Source organism: Artemia franciscana, chromosome 8 (assembly GCF_032884065.1).
Source record: "Artemia franciscana chromosome 8, ASM3288406v1, whole genome shotgun sequence".
Lineage (NCBI taxonomy): Eukaryota > Metazoa > Arthropoda > Branchiopoda > Anostraca > Artemiidae > Artemia > Artemia franciscana.
The window spans coordinates 40,434,176-40,458,371 of NC_088870.1; the positions used below are offsets into that span (position 1 = coordinate 40,434,176).

The 24,196-nt window shown below is 35.2% G+C and overlaps 1 protein-coding gene across 7 annotated transcripts in view; it reads left to right on the forward strand.

Moving 5' to 3' along the window:
• The first annotated feature begins 702 nt into the window (after nt 1-702).
• The window catches only part of LOC136030428 (differentially expressed in FDCP 8 homolog A-like), a 92,980-nt gene continuing 69,486 nt past the window's right edge, over nt 703-24,196 (forward strand). For 3 of the 7 annotated variants that reach the window (XM_065709405.1, XM_065709403.1, XM_065709404.1), the window contains exons 1-3: nt 703-810; nt 7,052-7,382; nt 19,014-19,311. In XM_065709405.1, the coding sequence (XP_065565477.1) occupies nt 7,056-7,382; nt 19,014-19,311 (625 nt within the window). In that variant the 5' untranslated portion in view covers nt 703-810; nt 7,052-7,055. The other 4 variants (XM_065709399.1, XM_065709401.1, XM_065709400.1 and 1 more) reach the window with 4 other exon arrangements.

A 24,196-nucleotide genomic window follows, 5' to 3' on the forward strand; every position in this document is an offset into this window, starting at 1 on the left:
TCCCTGAAAGTTTCATTTTCCTAACCTAACCCATTTCAATGATAGCAAGAAGTCAATCAACTAGAATTTTACTGGACAAAATTACCATCCTTTGGAATAGACTCTGAATAGTCTACCCTAGCCTACTTCTTCAATAGGATTAAAGACAGTCTCAGAATAATGATTTGGCAGCCCATAAATCCTCAACTTATCTGTAGTACTTCACCTAGGCCTGTTTACAGAGCCTAAAAGGAGTTAATGCTTAAAATGCTACCAATGTGGCAATTTAATGGAGCCTCAATGTTACCTGGAAGAAGTCAATCCTTAGAATGATTCCAAATGGCAATTTAAGGTAATAATTATGCCTGGATATGCCAGAAAACATGGAAATCTTTAAATTAAATAATAAGTTTTTCATTGATTTAACCTACTTGCTAATAGATAGCCTACTACTCAGGGTGTCCTTTAATGTTGATCCCAAAATATGGTGATTTACTAACCTGGCTCACATCCCTCTTTCTTTTGCAAAATCACTGTCCCACCTTCTTCCAAGCAAATAACTTCATATTCCATTACTTCATTCTTGTCCATATTTATTTTTTGTTGAATGAGATTTTTGTTGAAGAAGGTGAATTATGTACTTACTGCGCTAACCATTCTTTTGAGCACGGTAAGAAAATCACTTACTGCGGTTACTGCCGGCAGTAACTATTCTCGTTCCCAGTGGGTTGGGCAGTAACCATTTTCCCGCTAGGAACGGAAATAGTAACCATTCGGTTACTACAGTAAGTCCCTGGAACACACCCATAATTAGGTTTTAGAGGGACATGGGTAAAGTAACGTACTCTTAGGAATGATATGAGTTAGCATTTTATAACATAGTTACCAGAATTAGTTAGGATTACCTTATGGAGAAATGCACCTAAATATTTACCCTTTGTTGTCTAAAGGGTAGGCTATCTGTATTTGCTAAGGTCAGTTGATTGACCATGTCTAAACTACTAATGATGCTAACAATTCACTACACCATCAAGCCACTTTAGGCCAACTAGGCTGCACAAGCTCCTTCTCCATCCCAATATGTTAAAATTTGACCTCTTGATACCCTCCCAAAAAGTCCCAATTTCCTTTAGATCCTTCCTTATAACTGTTTCCTGCCCCATTTGCGGATGACCTGCTGTTTGTTTAGCCCTAGATGGTTGGCTAAAAATGAGGATCTTTGGACAATTGTCATTCACAGAATGTGTCCTAGCCATGTCAACCCTTTTCTTGTTATAGTCACAGAAGTTGGGATTGAACCATATATTTTGCACAGCTTAATATTTGAAATATATGGATAATCCTTATATCACTCCAAGCTGCAATTTAAGGTATATTGTCCAGACAAGGATATTGGTCTTCAAAATGACAAAATAGAGATTATTGCAGAGTTGGCAGAATATAATGTAAAGAGGAAAGCACTGGAAATGTCAGATGCTGAAAAAGTTCCAGTTTGTCTTGCATTAGCACAACTCATGGAAAGCAAATTGAGATAATTGAAACTAAAAAATCTTTTCCTGAGTTGCAATCTAGGAAGGATTTGCCTAGCCTAAGTGAAAATATAGGAAAAAGTCAAATAACTAGACCAATCTCAACCCATCTAGTTAAATCCCTTAATACTTCATGGAATCATTGAGCATCAATCAATGGCAAAAAAACAACATCAACAGATTTGACACCTCTAACTCTTTCAGGAACCCAAAGACCCGACACTTTACCTTGAGTATCACAGGCAATCCTAAAAACTAACAGTACTTGTGAAAGCAAATATTTAAAATTTGTTATATAAAGCAAACAATAAACTAGAAAAGATAATGACTAGAATAATTGGGATTGAGTCAGTGAACAGCAGTGATTTGACTAGTCCTATAAAGTCACAAATGAAAAAAGAAGCAATCTCTTCCCTTTTTGCACCAGCAATATGCTCAGCAGCATTGAAACATTTCAAACTCCTGCAGTCAAAATTCATTATCTTGATTTTGACATCCCAATCCTCAACAGACTTCTGACAATAGACATAGCATTAACCAGAAAAATAAATGAAAAATTTATTTCAGTAGGCATACAGCTTCATTTCTAGATAACCAACATGCCCACCATCCTCAATATAAACAATGAAAAAGAGAAGGTTGCAATATTTCAATGGAATATGAATTCTTTTAATTGCAAAGAAAATTCAGTCTTTTTGTTTTTTAATTATTAGGCCTAATAATATTGATATTGCATGTTTGCCAGAAACCAATTTGAATGCTCTGTGACTATTTTCAGAGACAGGATAAAAAACCTCCAGTGACCCCCCCCCCCATAATGTGGAAAAATATAATTTATTGAATAGCCTTAAAACTGTTGCTTGTTTGAAGTTTCAACTTACTATTTACTTACAGCAGATAATTTTGTTTTAATTAATCCATGGTTTTTTTTAATATTAGTTATGGTCAAAACCTATTTCATCAACAGGATAAAAACCCAGATAGGAATCAGACTTCATTGATTACATTAAGCTTGTTGTCTGTCAGAACAGCCCACAAGTGGCATATTGGAGTAAAATTTCTGTACCAGTAGCCATCTGAATGCAATATTTTTCTAACACAAGGAGAAACATTTAATTGATGCAAGGTATTGAACGCATTTAATATGCATTTAGCATTTAATTTACCAAAAGGAGGCTAAAGGTTTAATTCTAATTGAACAAATAAAATTGAAAAAGTAAAATTCTTTTTATAATAAAAAAAATGGAATAAGTAAAATTTGAATAACATAATATGTATTTTCATTTCAAAGGTGTGGAAAATAGAATATTTGTATTATAATTCGCTTTCAATGTTGTACTAAATGTGTAAAAAAATGTTTGCAATAAAGCACCATTTTCAGTAAAGTGCCAATGATGCAGCAGGTTTCAAACTCATACAGTTAGGGAAGGAGGGATTATCCATACTCTTCTTTGAATTGATGTTTGTTCATTTCAGTCGATTCATATATTTAATTTAAACTTTATTCGTTTTAAGGGTTTTTTTATTCATTTATATTAGGACATGTTATATGTTGGTTGCTATGATTGTTTATTTAGTTTGTGTTTGTTTTAAGCTTGATTTGCAGATTCAGTTTAAGCTGTACTGGTTTTAAAATTTATTTATTCATTTTTGGTAATACAACAAAAGAATTAAAAAAACAAAAAAAAACAATACAAAACCAGAAGAATGGAACAATAAGAATAATGCTAATGCTTAATCAATGGTTTGTTTCTAATAATCTAGTACCGAATTTTAAGAAAACTAATTTTATGGTTTTTGGTTGTTCAGAACGTTCCACTTGAGACATTTCTTGTGAGGAGCTACAGGCTGGTGATCAAAAAATTTGTAGGGTCAAATCATATTGTTATTTAGGAGTTTTTCTTGATCCCCTTTTGTCATTTCATAATCATATTGAGTATTTAAGATTAAAACTTGGTCAAAATATTGGGTCAATGTACTCTGTGAAGAATATTTTTCCTTTTACCATTTTAAAAATAATTTACCACTCTCTAATTACTTCTTATTTGAATTATTGCTCAGTTGTATATCTTAATACATTTTGGAAGCATATAAAACCCTTACAGGTACTACAAAATAGGGCAATAAGAATACTTGGAAAGTTCTTACATCAACCTTCAAAACCTGAAAATGTTTCGGAAACTAAAACATTATTCCTCTTCTTAAATTTGTTGGATTTAAATGATATACGAATATTAAATACTTCCATATGGCATTTTCAAATCCAAAATTCTAAAAATTATTTCTATGACAAATCTCTGTTAATTTTACTTCCTTGTTCGGATTGTCGGAGGTCTAGGATGTATTGAATTCCTTTTTTAAGTTCTGAAAGGTCAAGGTTTTCGATTAGATACCAAATGCCCTTCATTGATAACAATTATAAGCTGAATGATAAAATTCTGTTTGATCCATTCCAAAAATCTCAGCTAAATTTAAAAAAGCAAATATTAAAGATTGTTTGCTAAAATTTTGACTATTCACCATTGATGATAGAAAATTAAATTATTTGATCTTCTTATTTGTGTGTTTGTTTTTGTGTCCCTGTGTCTGGGATGGCCTCCCACGCCCCTCCTGCCCGTGTCTATTACCGTATTATATTTTGAAATCATTATTACAATGAGATGTTGATGTTTTTTCTTATGTTTTTGCACGTCCCAGCCTTACGAGCTCTGCTCTCTGTTGGGGCATAATATTGTTTGTGTATTTTTTGAGTTGAATAAAGAAAAAGTTGAGTTGAGTTGAATGCAAGAATAGATACAAAACTGGAAATATTTTTTTTTTTTTTAAGGAAAACCAAAAACAATCAACCCCAATTTCCGAACCCAAATCCAGCTAATAGGAGTCCAGCCTAATACAGGTTAAATTTTAATTACTTTTAGTTTTAATGACAAACAACTCTAATTTTCACCTTCTCTCCTTCACTTGATTAGCTACAATCCCTTTTTTCTTATTGTTAGGCGTTTCTGTTCTTTTCCGGTTTTTATGAGCATTGAACATGCCTTGTTTGATGCTTATTTTTTATTTTAAAAAATTATGTTTTTTATCTTAGCTTTTCCTTTTTTCGTGGCCGGTGTTAACCTCCCTGGAAAATACCCACCCCCTGCAGAAAATACCACCCCCCCAGAAAATAACAGTATTTTCGACATTTTGACTGACAACAGACGCTTCGAACTGGCCCTTTAAGGAGTTTTAGAAACTCATAAACAAAAAGCTAAACAAAAAGCTAAGTTCTGCTCTGTATGTGGATAGCCTGTAATCGTCCTTCTTCTGGTTCAATACATCAAATAAAACAGAAAACCAGGCGAGAGTACAAATATTCCCTGCATAGAGTGAGACTGAATGCCCGGGATGGTCCTTGTGACAAGAAATCCTGGGATCGTGTTATAAACAGTGTTAAGTGTTCACCTCCAGTTAATTCGTCTCTTCGGCTATGTGACTTCGTTTCACATTATAAAAATATTTTGCTTTCGTTTAATATTAATCCCCAAAATCATTTTACAAAGCTTGTCAACTGAATCCTCCCAATTCGTATCAACCTATCTCAAGTGTTGTCAGTGGAATCTGGTGTTATACTCTGAGTTCTTATGCAAGTGAATAAGTCTGAGTCTCTCGATAGTGATGGTCTTTGCTTCAGGGTTTTTGCTTATGATTGCCCTGAACTGCTGAAGCATTTGCAGTTATTGTTTCAGATGTGTTTGGCACAGTCCGTTGTGCCAGATAGTTTTTTGTCCGGTTGTATATCTCCCATAGTTAAGAGGGGTAAGGACCCCAGTGCTTGCTCTAATTATCGTCCTATTACTGTGTCTTGTTTTGTTAGTAAGCTATTTGAATATGTACTGCTACCGGCCACTAACTCCAAGTGCAATTTTACACCCTTCCAGCTTGGTTTTAGAAAAGGTATGGGCTGTTTTCAAGCTCACCATATTGTGGGTCGGCTAATGAAACAAGCTGTTGCTCAAAAAAGTCCCCTGTATGGTTTGACTGTTGACATATCTAGTGCTTTTGATAATGTAATTCATTCAAATACTTTGTTTTCTCTAGCAACCTCGGGTGTTAACCTTTTTATTGTTTCCGTGCTTAAGTATTGGTATGCTAATTCTTCAGTTAGGGTGAAGTGGAATGGTACGGTAGGGGAGTATATTCCTGATAAAAAAGGCATTAGGCAAGGTGCCGTGTTATCCCCGAGCATTTTTAAATGTGTTTTAGCTTCGTGTCTTCAACCGTCAATTTTTTACAATGATAATTTAGGCATTAGTCACGTTGCATATGCTGATGATGTTCTGCTTCTTAGCATTTGTGTCCCGGTGCTTTGTTGATGGTGATTGCTAATCGAACATTCCTTGTGTCCCGGTCGCTTTCTCTTTGATTGTCCCGGTCGTCATTTATATTCCCTGTGTCCCGGTGTCCCGGTCGTCATTTGTGTCGCGATGTCCTGGTGCGTAATTTCGTCAATCAACAAACATAACGTCAGTCGACACACAAACATGACGTCACTCGACACACACACACACACACACAGACAACTTATTTTTTATATATATATAGATTCTTTGCTGTCCCATTTTCTGTCCATATAAATAGATTGTCAGTTTTACCAACTCTTGAACATGCAACATAATAATTGTCTATCGGAAAACAATCCCTATTCAGATCTATACCACATTTTTCTTATGATTGCCCTTTAGCTTTGTTGATGGTTAATGCTAATGGAACATTCCCTGTGTCCCTGTCGTCATTTATATATCCCCCTTTGCCCGCGGCGTCCCCGTTGTAGTTCTGTCCCTGTGTCCTGGTCCTCATTTATATTCCCTGTGTCCTGGTCGTCATTTGTGTCAGGTATCCCAGTCTGTAATTTCTGTTTGAGGGTCCCGGTCGTCATTTATATTCCGACATATGATGAAAATATAAATATAATATACCGACATATGATGAAAATATAATGCTTTAGAAACAAAACTATGGAAACTACAACAGAGAATACGGAAAGCAGGTTGCCCATAATGCATTATATTAAACGCAAAACATAACCTAACCAGCTCTATATATTAAATATTTAATTAAAATATACCTGTACAGTAGTTTATCTCACTGAGACTAAGCTAATTATCTTCGAATGCAGACAGAGAAACTGGTTTAAACAGATCAAACTCCTTGAGTGGGGTCGTGATAACTGTCACGTACCGAAAAATGAATCATGTTGCCTCATTCGTTTGCTTTGCCTTTGTTTTTATGTTTTGGCATTTTGCTTATGTACTTTATCTGTTGGTGTTGCCCTTAGATAGTTGAAATCAAGTAAAGACTTTAGAACTAGAATATATTATAGGGTAAATTAAGACAATAAAGAATAGTAAATCAAAAGAATACATTCTAATAACTCTTCAGACCAACATTACAGAGTATACTTTTCTTAAAGCCAGTCTCAAGGCCTCTTAGTTCTAATTTACTTGTTACTAATATACACTTTTGTAACTTGAAATATCCTTTCATTTACCTTAACATTTTAGAAAAATGGAATCACCTAGTAAAGGTGAACAAGTTGCCAAGACTGAATTTGCAGCTCCTCGAAGTTCAGCACCATCATTGTTAAGCAGTTTATTGTCTGCTCCTCGAACTGGTCTTGGTGCTGGAATGAACATGGTCATGAGTCTTCCTGGGGCTTTTGGACAAGGGCCAGGGATCCTTTATTCAGGAGCAACTAATGCTATGAATGTCACATGTGAAATGATTAAGACAAGAATTCCAAACCTCCCTTTTGGCTCAGATTGGACAGGAAGTGATCATGAAGAAGATTCTCTAAGTTTGGATTTGGATGAGAATCATTTTGCTGCACCTGAGGTAAACCCCTTATGTAACTATTGCTTGTACTATGACCTTGCCTGCCGACAAGGGTGAGGAGAATTCTCCACAGAATTGGTTCAAACAGTCTTCCAATAGAAAAACGAAAGATTACTTGCTAAGGATGTACTTACTTTGTTTTGACACTCCCCTATCTAAAAAAAAAATACTCCTGATACCTCTTCCTAATAGTAGTACTTGTTTGCCGCTATCTTCCTGAAATCAAACAATTCGTGGTAACGAATTGTAGTAAGGAGCGACCTGGCTCAATAGTGACCCAGACTCTAAAAAAAGGAATTTTGAGACCAATAGTTACATCAAAAAAATCGCATTTTTAGGCTGATTCTAAATATATAAGTTCCATCAAGTTTAATTTTACCCATCAAAAATTATGAACCTGAGAAAATTTGCCTTATTTAGAAAATAGGGCTTAACACCCCCTAAAAGTAAAAGAATCTTAGCGAAAATCACACCATCAGATGCAGCATATCAGAGAACCCTACTATAGAAGTTTCAAGCTCCTATCTACAAAAATTGGGAATTTTGTATTTTTTCCCAGAAAACAGATCAGTGATGCATGTTTTTTTTTCCCAGGGGTGTTTTTGTCGACCCAGTGGTCCTAGAATGTCACGGAGAGGGCTCATTCTAAATTAAAAGTTTTAGTGCCCTTTAAAAGCGACCAAAAAAATTAGAGGGCATCTAGGCCCCTCCCACGCTCATTTTTTCCCAAAGTCACTTGATCAAAATTTTGAGATATCCATGTTTTTCAGTGTGGTCGAAAAACCTAATAATTATGTCTTTCAGGACAACTTAATCCGCCGTAGTCCCTGGGGGAGGGGCTGCAAGTTACAAACTTTGACCATTGTTTTCATATAGTAATGGTTATTGGGTCGTTTACAGACATTTTCAGGGGGACTTTTTCACGTTAAAAGGGGGTGGGGGGGGGGGTTATGTGGGAGGATCTTTCCATGGAGGAATTTATCATGAGGGAAAAAATTTCTATGAAGGGCTGCAGGATTTTCTAGTATTATTTAGAAAAAACAATGAGAAAATAAATAAAAAAATAGTTTTTTCAGGTGGGAGTAAGGAGCAGCATTAGAACCTAAAACGAACAAAAACTATTATGTATATAAGGGGGTTCGTCTCCTCCATAATACCTCTCTCTTTACGCTAAAGAATTTTTAGTAATTTCAACTATTTATTCAACGGCCTTTGTGTCAGGGGTCATTTTTAAAGAACGGGACCAAATGAAACTTTAGTGTAAAGAGTGAGGTATTGATGAGGGGGAGAACCCCCTCATATACGTAATAAAAATATAGAAATATCGAATTTCGTTACTCAAGTTAATTCGTAAGTTACGTATATCTATTACTAATTAAAACGTTCGTAAAAAAATAAAAGGTTTAGTTACCTTTTTAAGTAAGCAAAAATTGGAGTACATCTAGGCCTCCTCCCCACCCTTTTTTTATCAAAATCGTCCGATCAAAACTATGAGAAAGCTATTTAGCCAAAACAAAATTAATATGCAAATTTCGCTTTAATTGTTCATGTGCAGTGAGCCGAAATCAAAACATGCATTAATTAAAAAAAATGTTCAGAAATTAAATATAAAAAAAGTTTTTCAACTGCAAGTAAGGAGCGACATTAAAACTTAAAACGAACAGAATTTATTCCGTATATGAAAGGGGTTGTCCCTCCCCTCAACCCCTCGCTCTTTACGCTAAAGTTTTTTATTGTTTTAAAAAGAGTTGTGACAAAGAGTCAAACTTTAGTGTAAAGAGCGAGGCGTTGAGGAGGGGAAAACCCCTTTCATATACGGAATAATTCCTGTTCTTTTTAAGTTTTAATGTCGCTCTTTACTAGCAGCTAAAAAAACTTGTTTTTATTTTATTGTATTGATAGTAAGGAAGACCAAGATATTCTGTTTTGGACAGTAGGAAAACCGGTTCAAAAAAACTTTAATGTGAGAGAGAGAGAGGGCAATTTTATGAAAAAAAAATATATTGTATAGGTGTAATATGAACACAGCCAAGGTTTTTAGCCAAATGGTTTTTTAGCCTTAATATAATTATTGATGAACCTCAACTGCTTAGTCCGAAACTTCAAAACTGAGTGTTTAGAAAAATTGCATTTTTTCTCATTAGAATTGGTTGAAAAATCTCTTTAAGGAGAAAGGTCTTAAGGGTATATGGGACTCTCACCCCTTTATTGGCTTTCAGTGTGAATTAAACAAAAAAACAAGTTTTTTTAAATGAAAGTAAGGAGCGACATTAAAACTTAAAACGAACAAAAATTACTCCGTATATGAAAGGGGCTTTTCCTCCTCAACGCCCCGCTCTTTACGCTAAAGTTTAACTCTTTTTCTTAAAGTCCCCTTTCATATACGGAGTAATTTTTGTTCTTTTTAAATTTTAATTTTTCTTTCAAGTATTAATAGAGAATGATAATTTGGAAATTCCAATGCACATAGCCATATTTTAAGAAATTAAATTACTTAAACGTTGTACGAGTGAGGTTCTACTGCAAGGTAATTCCTGTAAGTGGGTTTGTTAAAATCCCGTGTCTACTCGCTGTTAAAAAAAAAAATCACAGAGTTGTATAGGAAAAGCCCCTTTCATATACGGAGTAATTTTTATTCGTTTTAAGTTTTAATGTCGCTCCTTACTTTCATTTGAAAAAAACTTGTTTTTTTTTGTTTAATTTCTGGACGTTTTTTAATTAATACATTTTTTTTTATCTTGGCTCTCCACGCATAAATAATTAAAACGAAATTCGCATAGTAATTTTTTTGGGGGGGCTAAATGGCTTTTTCATAGTTTTAATCGGAAGATTTTGAAAAAAAGGAGCGAGAGAAAAGGCCTAGTTGCCCTCCAATTTTTTGATTACTTAAAAAGGCAACTATAACTTTTAATTTTTTACGAATGTTTTCATAAGTAAAAAATATACGTAACGTACGAATTAACTTACGTAGCGAACTTCTATATTCGTATGCTTTTATTGCGTATATGAGGGGGCTCACCCCTCGTCGATACCTCGCTCTTTATACTAAAGTTTAAATTTTTTCCCAATTTCTTAAGAATGACCCCTGAATCACAAAGGCCGTAGAATAAATAGTTGAAATTACTAAAAATACTTTAGCGTAAAGAGCGAGGTGTTACGAGTAGGTAAACCCCTCATATGCGTAATAATTTCTTTTCGTTTTAAGTTTTAATGCTGCCCCCCACTTTCAGTAGAAAAAACTTTCCATATTTATTTTTTCATTGTTTTTTTAAATAATGCTAGAAAATCCTGCGCCCCCTCCATTGAAAGTCTCTTCCCCAATAAAACGTTCCTCCATTGAAAGATCCTCCCCCGTAACCTCCCCCCTTCAATTCTCCCCATAAACCAAAAAAATCCCCCTGGAAACGTCTTTACACTTCCCAGTAACCACGAGGGGGCTCACCCCTCGTCGATACCTCGCTCTTTATACTAAAGTTCAAATTTTTTCCCAATTTCTTAAGAATGACCCCTGAATCACACAGGCCGTAGAATAAATAGTTGAAATTACTAAAAATACTTTAGCGTAAAGAGCGAGGTGTTACGAGTAGGTAAACCCCTCATATGCGTAATAATTTCTTTTCGTATTAAGTTTTAATGCTGCTCCTCACTTTCAGTAGAAAAAACTTTCCATATTTATTTTTTCATTGTTTTTTTAAATAATGCTAGAAAATCCTGCGCCCCCTCCATTGAAAGTCTCTTCCCCAATAAAACGTTCCTCCATTGAAAGATCCTCCCACGTAACCCCCCCCCCCCCCCTTCAACTCTCCCCCTAAACCAAAAAAATCCCCCTGGAAACGTCTTTACACTTCCCAGTAACCATTACTATATGTAAACACAGGTCAAAGTCTGTAACTTGCAGCCCCTCCCACGGGGACTGCGGGGGAGTAAGTCGTCCCCAAAGACATAGTTATTAGGCTATTCGACTATGGTGAATAGGGTAAAATGGCTATCTGAGAATTTTGATTCGGTGACTTTGGGGAAAAAATGAGCGTGGGAGGGGGCCTAGGTGCCCTCCATTTTTTTTGGTCACTTAAAAAGGGCGCTAGAACTTTTAGTTTTCATTAGAATGAGCCCTTTTGCGACATTCTAGGACCACTGAGTCGATACGATCACCCCTGGGGAAAAAAAATAATACAAAAAAATAAATAAACACGCATCCGTGATTTGTCTTCTGGCAAAAAATGCTAAATTCCACATTTTTGTAGATAGGGGCTTGAAACTTCTACAGTAAGCCTCTCTGATACGCTGAATCTGATGGTGTGATTTTCCTTAAGATCGTATGACTTTTATGGGGTATTTTCCCCTATTTTCTAAAATGAGGCAAATCTTCTCAGGCTCGTAACTTTTGACGAGTAAGGCTAATGTTGATGAAACTTATATATTTAAAATCAACATTAAAATGCGATTCTTTTGATTTAACTATTGGCGTAAAAATTCCATTTTTAGAGTTTAGGTTACTATTGAGCCAGGTCGCTCCTTACTACAGTTCGTTACCACGAACTGTTTGAAAAAGTGAAGAATAGAACTTAAAATCTTCTCTTTGTTTATATAGACTATAAGGACTAAAATCAGAATTAAATTGACTTGAATTATCATGTTTGCCTATAGCTAGGATTTGAAGAAAGGACAGGGAGAGGGGGTGTATCAGAAGAGTTTTCTTCGGGTGGAAAATAAATTAAAACGTGTTTGACAGCAATTTTCTCATATCTCTGAATAGAGCAGGAAAAGCTGGGGAGTCTGAATTTTGCTTTCAAGTATTAATAGAGAATGATAATTTGGAAATTCCAATGCACATAGCCATATTTTAAGAAATTAAATGACTTTAACGTTGTACGAGTGAGGTTGTACTGCAAGCAAATTCCTGTAAGTGGGTTTGTTAAAATCCCGTGTCTACTCGCTGTTAAAAAAAAATCACAGAGTTGTATGATATTTTATTATTTTGAGCTATTTTCTGTGAATTCTATTATCTATTTTGATGCATTTATCTTGTATATTTTAAATTTTTATTAAGTTCTATTTTATCATGAAAAGAGAAATCACCAATGCAACAGCACAAACACAAAAAAAAGAAAAGAAAAGAGAGACAGAAGGAGAAAAGGAAGACTGTTTTCCTAAATTAGTGATTAATATAGACCAGCACTTGAATGAGGCCTTAACCCTACTCATCCATACAATCACATAGGTCAAACAGCATAGCCACACAAAATCAACCATAAAGAATAATCCATGGACAGGCAGTCATGTCGTCAATAAGTATAAGTCGTCATTTACCAAACAATAGAAAAAATAATATAGACAAATAATTCAGAGGCAACACCCAACATAAGGGCTCATCAGGAGAATACACTGGCCTATATAGGGTTTCGCCACTCTAAATTCTCTACCCAGCACAGTGTTGTGGCTGCTACAGAATATCCATGGCATCCCCGCGTCAGGTATCACCCCCAAAATATATGCCTATGAAAGAAAAAAAAACACCAAATGTAAAACAACCAAGTAAAACCAAAACATGCTTATCCTGTTAATATGTCCCTCCCTTTAGCAACAATAGGTAAACTAAATATTATAAATTTTACCAAATCACAAATATTAACACATTGCAAAAAACCTGAATCAACTAAACAATTATAGAATTCATCTTTACCATGTGGCTAAGTTTTAAGAAAATCCGCTCAATTAGAAACACAATTCAAAATAAATGGCGCTGCGACAACATTTCTCGAACCTCCGAAATTAGTTGAAAATTTCTAGATAATTCTTTTGATATTTATTTAAAAGTTCGTTATAATGAAAACTAAATTTTTTAAATTGCCAAGTTAATTTATTTGCAGAAAAACCTCTTGATGTCAATTTTTGGATTAAGATTTTACATCTATTTTTAAAATCAATATAATTACTACAAATCCTTGCATAACGAAGTAACTGTGAGAAAAACGCTGAATATGTGATATTTGAGTGTATATTATTTTCAGGGAATGGGAAACTAATCACTTCAAAATCAAAATCATCCGTTTTATTATACATTTTAAAACTTAATTTGTTATTATCACAAATATTAATATTTAAATCTAAGAAATGATCTTCATGACCAGCGCCATGACTAGGCTCAAGAATAAGCTCTGATGGATATATATTTTTTGAAATATCAATGAAATCCTTACAATTTAAGACCAAAATATCATCTAAATATCTTTTATTATTTGACAAAGCATGTTTTAAATTAATTGGATTATTCTTATCCATCATATATTTATATTCTAGTTGACTTAAAACAAGTCAGCTATAAATGGGCTGGCATTCCCCCCCCCCCATGGGAATTCCCAAAATTTGCTTGTACAAATCACCCCCAAATCTTATATAAGTATTGTATAAAACAAATTCCAATAACTCAAAAATCATATCCAAGCTGTAACATCTCAAGTTAACTGTAGTATTAAAGCAATTTGTCCATATAGCTTTTTTATTATAAATGTCTATTTTTAAGAACCTTTTACTAGATAAGAGGAAAGATTTCTTGATAACAGTTTTTAAATTATCAAATACTACATTAAGTGATAAATTAGTATACATTGTCGCAAAATCGAAAGACTCAATTCTTTTAGCTGAAACCATTGTTTAAGAATCTATCACATGCAGTGAATTATTAACACTCCAATATGGATTAAAATTCAAAAAATTTTTAATACCAGAACAATAGGTTTTAAGTTTATTTACAATTTCCTTTAAAATTAAAGAAAGGTCAGTAGCAGCAATGCGGGTTGGACATTTAGCTGCTCCAGCAATAAACCGTGGTTTAGGGGGATTCTTATGAAATTTTACAGTCCAATATAGGAAAGGGAACTTTTTATCATTGTCATTTATTTTAATATTAAAATTTTGAAAAAGTATTTCTTCAGTCTTTTCAATTAAATTCTCATCCTCTATATTTACCTTTTCGTAAACATTAGTTGTGCATAACTCCCTTTTTAAGATATTACAATACAGCTTCTGACAAATTATGGCAAAATTATTATTAGCTTTATCCACTGGCACAATTACAAATTCATTCTTTAGATTAGCAATTGCTTGTTTAATCTTCGCATTATAAAATAATGATTTAGTGTTACTATTTTTTAAGTTAGAATATATTTTATTTCTTATTCTACTAATAATTAAATTCTTCCAACTTTGAAAACTCTCTTTATTTTTATTCTCTTTCTTACACCACTTATCAATAAATAAATCAAAATCATTTTTCAAGCCATCAAGAACACTCGATGGTTTCGGATGATGAGAAAGACGGAAATTAGCCCCTTTATTCATTATAATTTGAAGATCATCTTGCTTTATTATTGACAGAATGTGATTAAAGGCTCTTTTCCTATTTCAAAAGTTTTAGTTTTCGATGGTAATAGCTACGTATGTTGAAAAAATGAAAAGTCCCCTGTTATAACATGTTTGTAAGTAGGATTTACAAATGGGCCAAGTTGCTTACAATTACAAACCGGTGTCCAATTTATATCACTATCTAGTCTTTTTAGTATTAAATTATAATTAAAAATAATTTGCCCAATAGTTTTTGAAAATTTTTAAGTTAAAACTGGACTATCATTATAATCCAAATTAATAGGAAGGGCCTGTTTCACATGCCGCTGATTTAAAATTTCTGGTAAATTAATATGTTCAATCTGCTTACAAGTAAAATTAATAGGTAAATATAATCTGTTATCCTTATTACTAATCTTATCGAACTTTTTCTTTTTTGAAATAAATTTCGTTTTAGTTAGAATGCAAATTGTATCACATATTACTTTAATATTATAATCAAGAGCTGTATTATTCTTAACAATCCAGAAAAGTTTGATTAAATTCCTCTTGGATAAATTATTTAGACATTTTATTACAGAAATCATACCCCTAGATTCAAGTAGCTGGCATAGATCTATAGAAAGCATATGTACATCTAATTCATTTTTTCTATTATTTTTCCTATGTCCTCTCGATCGTTTTTTACGTTTAGTAGGACAAGTAAAAGAAGGATGGTCCATAAAACCATCAATACATTTAACAACAACATGAGACACGTCACCATATTTTGCTACACGATCATTTAGCCCAAAAGGATAAGCTGTACCAAGAGTATGGATCCAGAAATCCTCCTGTTTACGTAGTCTATTATTCTTCTCTTCTTTATTTAAATTTTCTAATTCTAAATTTTCTAAAATTGTGACATCTCGATAGATGGATAGTTTTTTCACATACAGACCAATATAAGTGAATTAAGCAAGGAAGAAACAAACGCAAGAGCACTCAGTGTAATGCCTTTGTCTAACTCCTATGACAAAATAAAGTGACAAGACCTGTCAATTTTATTAATGTGATTTCAGATTGGCGTGATTTTGTATAAAGCCCAAATGATAAATGTTAATTGGGAATAGGGACAGGAATGAGGAATGGGCTATCGGACCACCTAATTGATTTGCCATCCTTCCCCTTCTTCTGCCCAACAGACTTAAAACACACTTTTTTTGGTATTTGGATTGAAAAATACTCTTTGTATTTTAGTTGAAAACAATTAAAACAATTGATCGCACGTATATGAAGGGTTGTTCTGCTTGATTTTAAAATCAGCAACAGCAAATGTTATAATCGTTCAGTATAATTATGTACTAGCATTAGCGCGTTGATTTGTTGGTAAATTATTTTCAAAGTTGCAAGTTAATATTAATGTTAAATTAAGGTTAATTACAGCCGTATTCAGACATTTATATGCGGCCCAAATATTAATGTTATGGAATTATATTAAATTGTATGGCGCTGGTTATTTCTTTTTATGGCACTTGGTATTAACCAAGTGACATATAGCAGTCGCCAATTCTGTCGGTCTGTCTGTCGGTCCCGGTTTTGCTACTTTAGGCACTTCCAGGTAAGCTAGGACGATGAAATTTGGCAAGCGTATCAGGGACCGGACCAGATTAAATTAGAAATAGTCGTTTTCCCAATTTGACCATCTGGGGGGGGAGTAGGGGCCGGTTAATTCGGAAAAAATAGAAAAAATGAAGTATTTTTAACTTATGAGCGGGTGATTGGATCTTAATGAAATTTGATTTTTGGAATGATATTGTGTCTCGGAGCTCTTATTTTAAATCCCGACTGGGTCTGATGACATTGGGAGGGGGGTTGGAGGGGGGAAACCTAAATTAAATATGATGTTTAGAAGGATATCGTGTCTTAGAGCTCTTATTTTAAATCCCGACCGGATCTGGTGATGGGGGCGGGGAGTTGGGAGGGGGAAACCTAAAACTTGGAAAACACTTAGAGTGGAGGGATCGGGATGAAACATGGTGGGAAAAATAAACACGAGTCCTAGATAGATGATTGACATAAACGGAACGGATCCGCTCTCTTTTGGGTAGTTGGGGGGGGGAGGTATTTCTGAAAAATAAAAAAATGAGGTATTTTTAACTTACGAACGGGTGATCGGATCTCAATGAAATTTGATATTTAGAAGGATATCTTGGCTCAGAGCTCTTATTTTAAACCCGACCGGATCTGGTGACATTGGGGGGGGGGGGGGTGGGAGAGAGAAACCTAAAAATTGGAAAACACTTAGAGTAAAGGGATCGGGATGAAACTTGGTGGAAAAAAGCACGAGTCCTAGATACATGATTAACATAACCAGAACGGATCTGCTCTCTTTGGGGTAGTTGGGGGGGTTAATTCTGAAAAATTAGAACAAATGAGGTATTTTTAACTTACGAACGGGTGATTGGATCTCCATGAAATTTTATTTTTAGAAGGATATCGTGTCTCAAAGCTCTTATTTTAAATCCTGACCGGATCTGGTGACATTGGGGGAAGTTTGGGGTGAGGAGACCTAAAATGATGGGAAACGCTTAGATTGGAGGGATTGGGATGAAACTTGGTTGGAAAAATAAGCAGAAGTCTTGCATACGTGATTTACATAATTGGAACGGATCCGCTCAATTGCGGGGGGGGGGGGGTAATTCTGAAAAATAAGAAAAATGACGTATTTTTAACTTACGAAGGAGTGATCGGATTGGGGGGGGGGACCGGAAATCTTAGAAAATACTTAAAGCGGTGAGATCAGGATGAAACTGGATGGGAAGAATAGAAACCTGTCTAAGATACGTGACTGACATAACTGGACCGGATCTGCTCTCTTTGGTGGAATTGGGGGGGGGGGTAATTTTGAAAATTGAGGTATTTGTAACTTACGAAAGGGTGACCAGATCTTAATGAAATTTGATATTTAGAAGGATCTTGTGCTTTAAAGTTCTAATTTCAAATTCCGACCAGATCCTGTGACATTCGGGGGAGTTGGAGGGGGGAACCGGAATTCTTGGAAAACTTGAAAATTGGAGTATTTATATCTTACGAATAGATGATCGGATCGTAATGAAATTTGATTTTTAGAAGGAATTCATGTCTCAGAGCTCTTATTTCAAATCCCGACCAGATCTTTTGACATTGTGGGGATTTGGAGGGGGAAATCTTGGAAAAATACACAAATGTCCTTGATACATGATTGACAGAATCGTACTGGATTCGCTCTCCTTGGGGGAGTTGGGGGGAGGGGTTCAGTGATTTGGCGAGTTCGGTGCTTCTGGACGTGCTAGGGCGATGAAAATTGGTAGGCGTGTCAGGGAGCTGCACAATTTGACTTGATAAAGTCGTTTTCCCAGATTCGACCATCTTGGGGGGGGGGGCAAAAGGGAGAGGAAAAATTAGAAAAAATTAGGTATTTATAACTTACGAGTGGGTGATCGGATCTTAATGAATTTTGATATTTAGAAGGACTTTGTGACTCAGAGCTCTTATTTTAAATCTTGACCGGCATTAAGCCTCTTATTTTCCTTTTTAAATCAATCTATTGATTCCTAGAATTTTGTTAGAGCTCATACCATATGATCTCTTGGCTCCTAGCTCTTCTCGCCTCGTCACAAGTGCCATATGAGCTCTTAGCTCTTGTTTTTTTACTCTTTATACAGTTAAAAAATCGGAAGATGGGTGAAGCCAAAATTAAGAAATTGAAAGCGACAATAAGGACAATGGTCGAGCTTGGTCCTGAAACATAATGATTTTGGATGGTTGTGGTTGAGATATGCTAATTTTTACCACTGAGACGTTTTCTAAATATAATTTTAGGTACTTCTTTGAAGACCATATGTAAAAAAAAGGTGTCTGACATATCTGGTTCAATCCCACGCTCTTGGGCTATAATGAGCGAAAGCCTCAGCTGGCTGAGGTTGTATTTGAGGTTGCTGAAGGGTCACGTTTGATGGGTGAAGGATGATGGGCTGCCAAGAATCTTGTGTAATAGCAGTTCATTTTGGGCGAAATAGAAAGTAGGACAACAAGCAAGTGGTCTTAAAAAAGGGGAGTGACATGAAAGGGCGTAAAGGGTAAAACTCTTAACAGGGTGGGATTTAGGAGCAGCATCAACAGCAGTGTGAGCATCCGGTGGTTCTGTGATGGATTGTCAGTACTTGTCAGTAGTAGAGATATGCATTCTTCGCCACGTTTATCTATCGTCATGTAGAGCAGATAGTATCAGTAGCTAAATTAAATAATATTATTATAAATTTGTAGGCGGGGCTGCTAAAATGTGAAGAAGATTTGATTAAAATGATCGAATTCACTAAGGATGAAATCATGAATAAGTTCGATAATTTAGAAGAGAGAAGAACTCTAGTTTCAAAACTGATTGAGTTACGGCTGCAATTACAAGAGCTCAAAGAGAAGAAAGAAGAAAGGGTAACATCCATTGTAGTAAAAGAACACAAGTTTGAGTCTATTTCTCCAATGAAATTGAAAAAAGGTCGAGTTTTCTGTGAAGCATGTAGTGGACTTGTCTGGATTTATCTACAGTCATGGTATAGATGTATTGGTAGGTTAGAACTATATTGGTCGTTTATTTTTATATTTTTTATTATTTTTATTTATTGAATATGTGAATTTTTGATTGACTGACTGTATTTCAAACTGTAGGCTATATAAAAAGTGTGGTTCAATCTTTCTTTCTAGGGCTATAACGAGAGAAAGGTTGAGATGGCAAGGGCACGTTCTGTGGATGAAAGATGACAGATTGCCAAAGATTACCCTTTTTGGCTGACCGTCTAGGGCTAAACGGGTAGCAGGTCGCCCGTGGTTGGGGTGGGAGGATGTCGTAAGAAAATACTGAAGGGAAATGAGAACGTCTTGGTAGGTTTAAAGGAGGAGGCTTTGAATAGATTGGGATGAAGGAGAAGCGTGCGTAGCTGTGTTGGCCTGGGGCGAGTTGGTGCTGTAGTGAGTTGCTAGTAGTTCTAGTAGTATTGAGTATGTCCAAAGACATGGTAAGTTAAAACTAACTTTAATTTTTCTGTTTTTATCACTTAAAATTTTAAGCAGCAGACAGTCATAGTATAGATCAGGCATGTGCAACCTTTTTGGGGAAAAGGCCATTGTCATTAGGATGAATTGGTCACATGATTCAAATTTTGCATGCATTAAATAGGGTCTAATATAGCCCAATTAATTTGTGTATAAAATAGCTAATATAGGTATTTTTCACCTGTCACTGGGGACAAATTTCAGTATTACATCAAATTTTGGCAGCACTGAATGAGTACTAGTGGGTGACCAACTGCAAACTGAAAACAAGAGCTCATATGGCACTTGTGACGAGGTTAGAAAACCTAAGAGCCAAGAGCTCATATGGTATGAGCTCTAACAAAATTCTAAGAATCAATAGATTGATTTAAAAGGAAAATCAGAGGCTTAATGCTGGTCAAGATTTAAAATAAGAGCTCTGAGTCACGATGTCCTTCTAAATATCAGAATTCATTAAGATCCGATCACCCTCCCGTAAGTAATAAATACCTAATTTTTTCTAATTTTTCCTCTCCCTTTAGCCCCCCAGATGGTCGAATCTGGGAAAACGACTTTATCAAGTCAATTTGTGCAGCTTCCTGACACGCCCACCAATTTTCATCGTCCTAGCACGTCCAGAAGCACCAAACTTGCCAAATCACTGAACCCCTCTCCCCAACTCCCCCAAAGAGAGCGAATCCGGTACGGTTACGTCAATCACGTATCAAGAACATTTGCTTATTCTATTCACCAAGCTTCATCCCGATTCCTCCACTCCAAGTTTTTTCCAAGATTTCCCCCTCCAACTCACCCCAACGTCAAAAGATCTGGTCAGGATTTGAAAGAAGAGCTCTGAGACATGGATTCCTTCTAAATATCAAATTTCATTATGATCCGATCACCTATTCGTAAAATAAAAATACCCCAATTTTCACGTTTTCCAAGAATTCCGGTTTCCCCCTCCAACTCCCCCCAATGTCACAGGATCTGGTCGGAATTTAAAATTAGAGCTTTAAAGCACAAGATCCTTCTAAATATCAAATTTCATTAAGATCTGGTCACCCTTTCGTAAGAGAGCGGATCCGGTCCGGTTATATCAGTCACGTATTTTAGACAGGTTTTTATTCTTCCCATCCAGTTTCATCCTGATCTCTCCGCTTTAAGTATTTTCTAAGATTTCCGGTCCCCTTTCCCAACTGCCCTCCCAATGACGCTGGATCCGGTTGAGATTTAAAATAAGAGATCTGAGTTACCAGGTCCTTCTAAATATGAAGTTTCATGGAGATCCGGTCACTACTTCGTAAGTTAAAAATACGTCATTTTTTCTAATTTTTCGGAGTTACCCCCCCCCCCCCCTCCAATTGAGCAGATCCGTTAAAATTATGTCAATCAAGTATGTAGGATACATATTTTTCCCACCAAGTTTCATCCTGATCTCTCCACTCTAAGTGTTTTCCACGATTTTAGGTTTTCCCCTCCCAACTCCCCCCAATGTCACCAGATCCGGTCGGGATTTAAAATAACAGCTCTGAGACACGATATCGTTCCCAACATCAAATTTCATTAAGATGTGATCAACCGTTCGTAAGTTAAAAACACTTCATTTTTTCTATTTTTTTCGAATTAACGCCCCCCCCCCACTCTCCCTCAGATGGTCAAATCGGGAAAACGACTATTTCTAATTTAATCTGGTCCAGTCCGGAGCTGCACAATTTGACTTGATAAAGTCGTTTTCCCAGATTCGACCATCTGGGGGGGGGGGGTCGAATCTGAAGTCTTACAAAATATAAGACTTCATAGCGATGGACGGTAGTAGGCCCATAAATACAAAAAAAAATCTTCGTTGGGTATTTCCGAAAACGAATGCTGTGTTAAATAGACAGAGTTACAACATGCAAGAGGATAAGCAGGGTGAAATTTCTCAAACACGATGTGTTGGAAACAGAAAAAGTTGTGTTTTTTCAATATTAATTTATTCAAAATAGAATTGCTTATTTAATAAATAATATAATTTTACTTATTACAGCGGGCCGAATGTGGTGCCCGCGTCCAATACCATTAAGGGCCGCATGCGGCCTGCAGGCAATGGGTTGTCCCACGCCCAGAAAGATGAACTTGTAAGTGCAAACTCTGCTAATCTTATGTTTATATCTTTTAATTGTTTTAATGGATTTATCTATAGTCTTGGTACAGCTGCAGTGATAATTCAGAACCACAATAATCTTTTATTTATATCTTTTTATTTTATTTCTGTTTGTTATATATAGTCGGATTTTTTTGTCTTTTTTTCTTTTTAGTTTGCATGTGCTAGGATCGAATTAACTTATGCTCCGAGCTAGAGCAAGCTAAGCTTATAGGATCATGCTTTATGGAGCTTAAGTAAATGTTTTTGTCATTAATTGGTAAGAAAAAAACAAAAAAAAAAAACTGGTTAACCAGGACATTCATTGTATATTGAACTGCTTGTGTTGGGAGTTTGTGTGTGTGTTTGTGTATCTGTGCTGATTTCACATCTTTTAGAAAAAGTTTAAAATCTCTTAGATTTTTTTTCAAAAGTGTGACAAAGTGTCAAAGTTTCGCAAAAGTGTGACATTCAGAGCGATTTTGTGTTCAGTATTAAAGATCACCGTTAAAAATTGTTAGGCCATATATTAAAAGAACTGCCAGAGTACCTGCCTCGCCAAATACTTTTAGTCGACCCTGTTGGCTCCTGGAAGAGACACAAAGGAGGGAGGGAGGGCAGAGTAAGAACTGGTGAAAACAAGTCAGGTCTTGAAATAATTGGGAGGCTCTGAGAGTTTGATCATAGATGGTCAACTCAGTGACTCACATTTGCAGAGCATCTGGCAGGTCTAAGGAGGTCTCCAAGATCATTGACGCGGGGAGAGGTGAAAACGTCCTATCCTACCACAAGTACAATATGCGTGATCTGTATTATGTTGGATCCTTTCTTTTGCACTTTTAAATAATTTAATCATATTTTATAATTATATCTGTACAATTGATTTAATTAATTAATATTATTTACATGAATTAAGTATAATTAGTAAGTGTAATTAATTATTCAGTTGCTAAAAGGGGGCGTTCTAGCAGGCAATAGTAAGTGCTTCAGATAATGGTTGTGTTCCAGCAGGCAATTACCCTTACTGACAATTGGCTATTGTTATTATTTACGTTCCTAAATACAAAAAGATAAAACAATTTTGGTTATTTCTTTAAATTGTAAGTAAATAAAGAACTTGAATGCTAGCAGCTTATGCTTATTACGAGTATAATAAAGCTAGAATCTGTAGTTGCAAGCCATTTTACTATGAAGATCTAGATCTAGATTAAAGTATTCTTATTGTCTTCAGGAAGAACAACAAAGAATCAGGATTTTCAAAAATTTTTGAAACTGTACATTTGTAAGCTATTTTTATATTCGTTTCAAAAAAAAATTTGGAAACACTGCCCTCTGCAATATTTCAATTTGTTCCAGAAATAAATTTTGTGGCAAAATTGCCAAAGTTAAACTATTCCAATCTAATTTTCTTAATGGCCTCTAAAAGTAGTGGCAGAAAAGAAATTTTTATGGAAACAGTACAACCATTAAATAAAAGGAGAAGCAGCCATTCTTGGAACAAGGTATTATTTCTTTATTTCTATATTTCTATTATTATTTCTATTATTCCTCAGTATTATTTCTTCTCCGAGACTGATGATTTTGGAATTTACTTTTTCACAAATACACTTGTAAAATAGTTTAGAAGCTGCATATTATGCAAAATAATCCTTTTTTTGCATACAAATTCATAGGAAAGGAATAGGAAAAAGATTTACACCCTTGAATTGCGTGATCCTCATGTTTTTTGCAGCAGCAGAATTTTATCTCCAAGACTTAACAACAGATACACCATTTCGTTGGAATCTATCTGGAAAGGGGTGGAAAATTTGTCTGGAAAGGGGTGGAAAATTTGTCTCAACAGGGAGAAAGTTGAAGTACATAAAATTGGAGGAAATAATGTCGAAAATCGTAGAAATGATGAAATTTTGGGGTAGGAGAATGTGGATCCCTTCACTCGACAGTTTGTATTTGCAGAGAATTACGTTTGCTTCATGAAAGATAGAAAATATACGATATGTTTGTTTTTTCATTTCAATTTTGTGAGGCAAAAAGGGGATCACAGTAGACATTTCCAAAATTTTCATGCGGCCCGCATATTCAAAATAAAAAGTCAATCTTCAGGGTCGATGAATGAAAAAGCTGTCTCATCACTTTCCTTTCTAGTTTATCTGTCTTTTGATTATCAAGCTTGGAAGACAAAAAGGGAGGTTGCAACAAATCTTACGAAAGATTTGCATTGTATATAAACCCAAAACTAGCAATATCCCATTTTTTACAGAGTAAAAGACCGTATGGTTACTTAAAGAATTTATCCAGA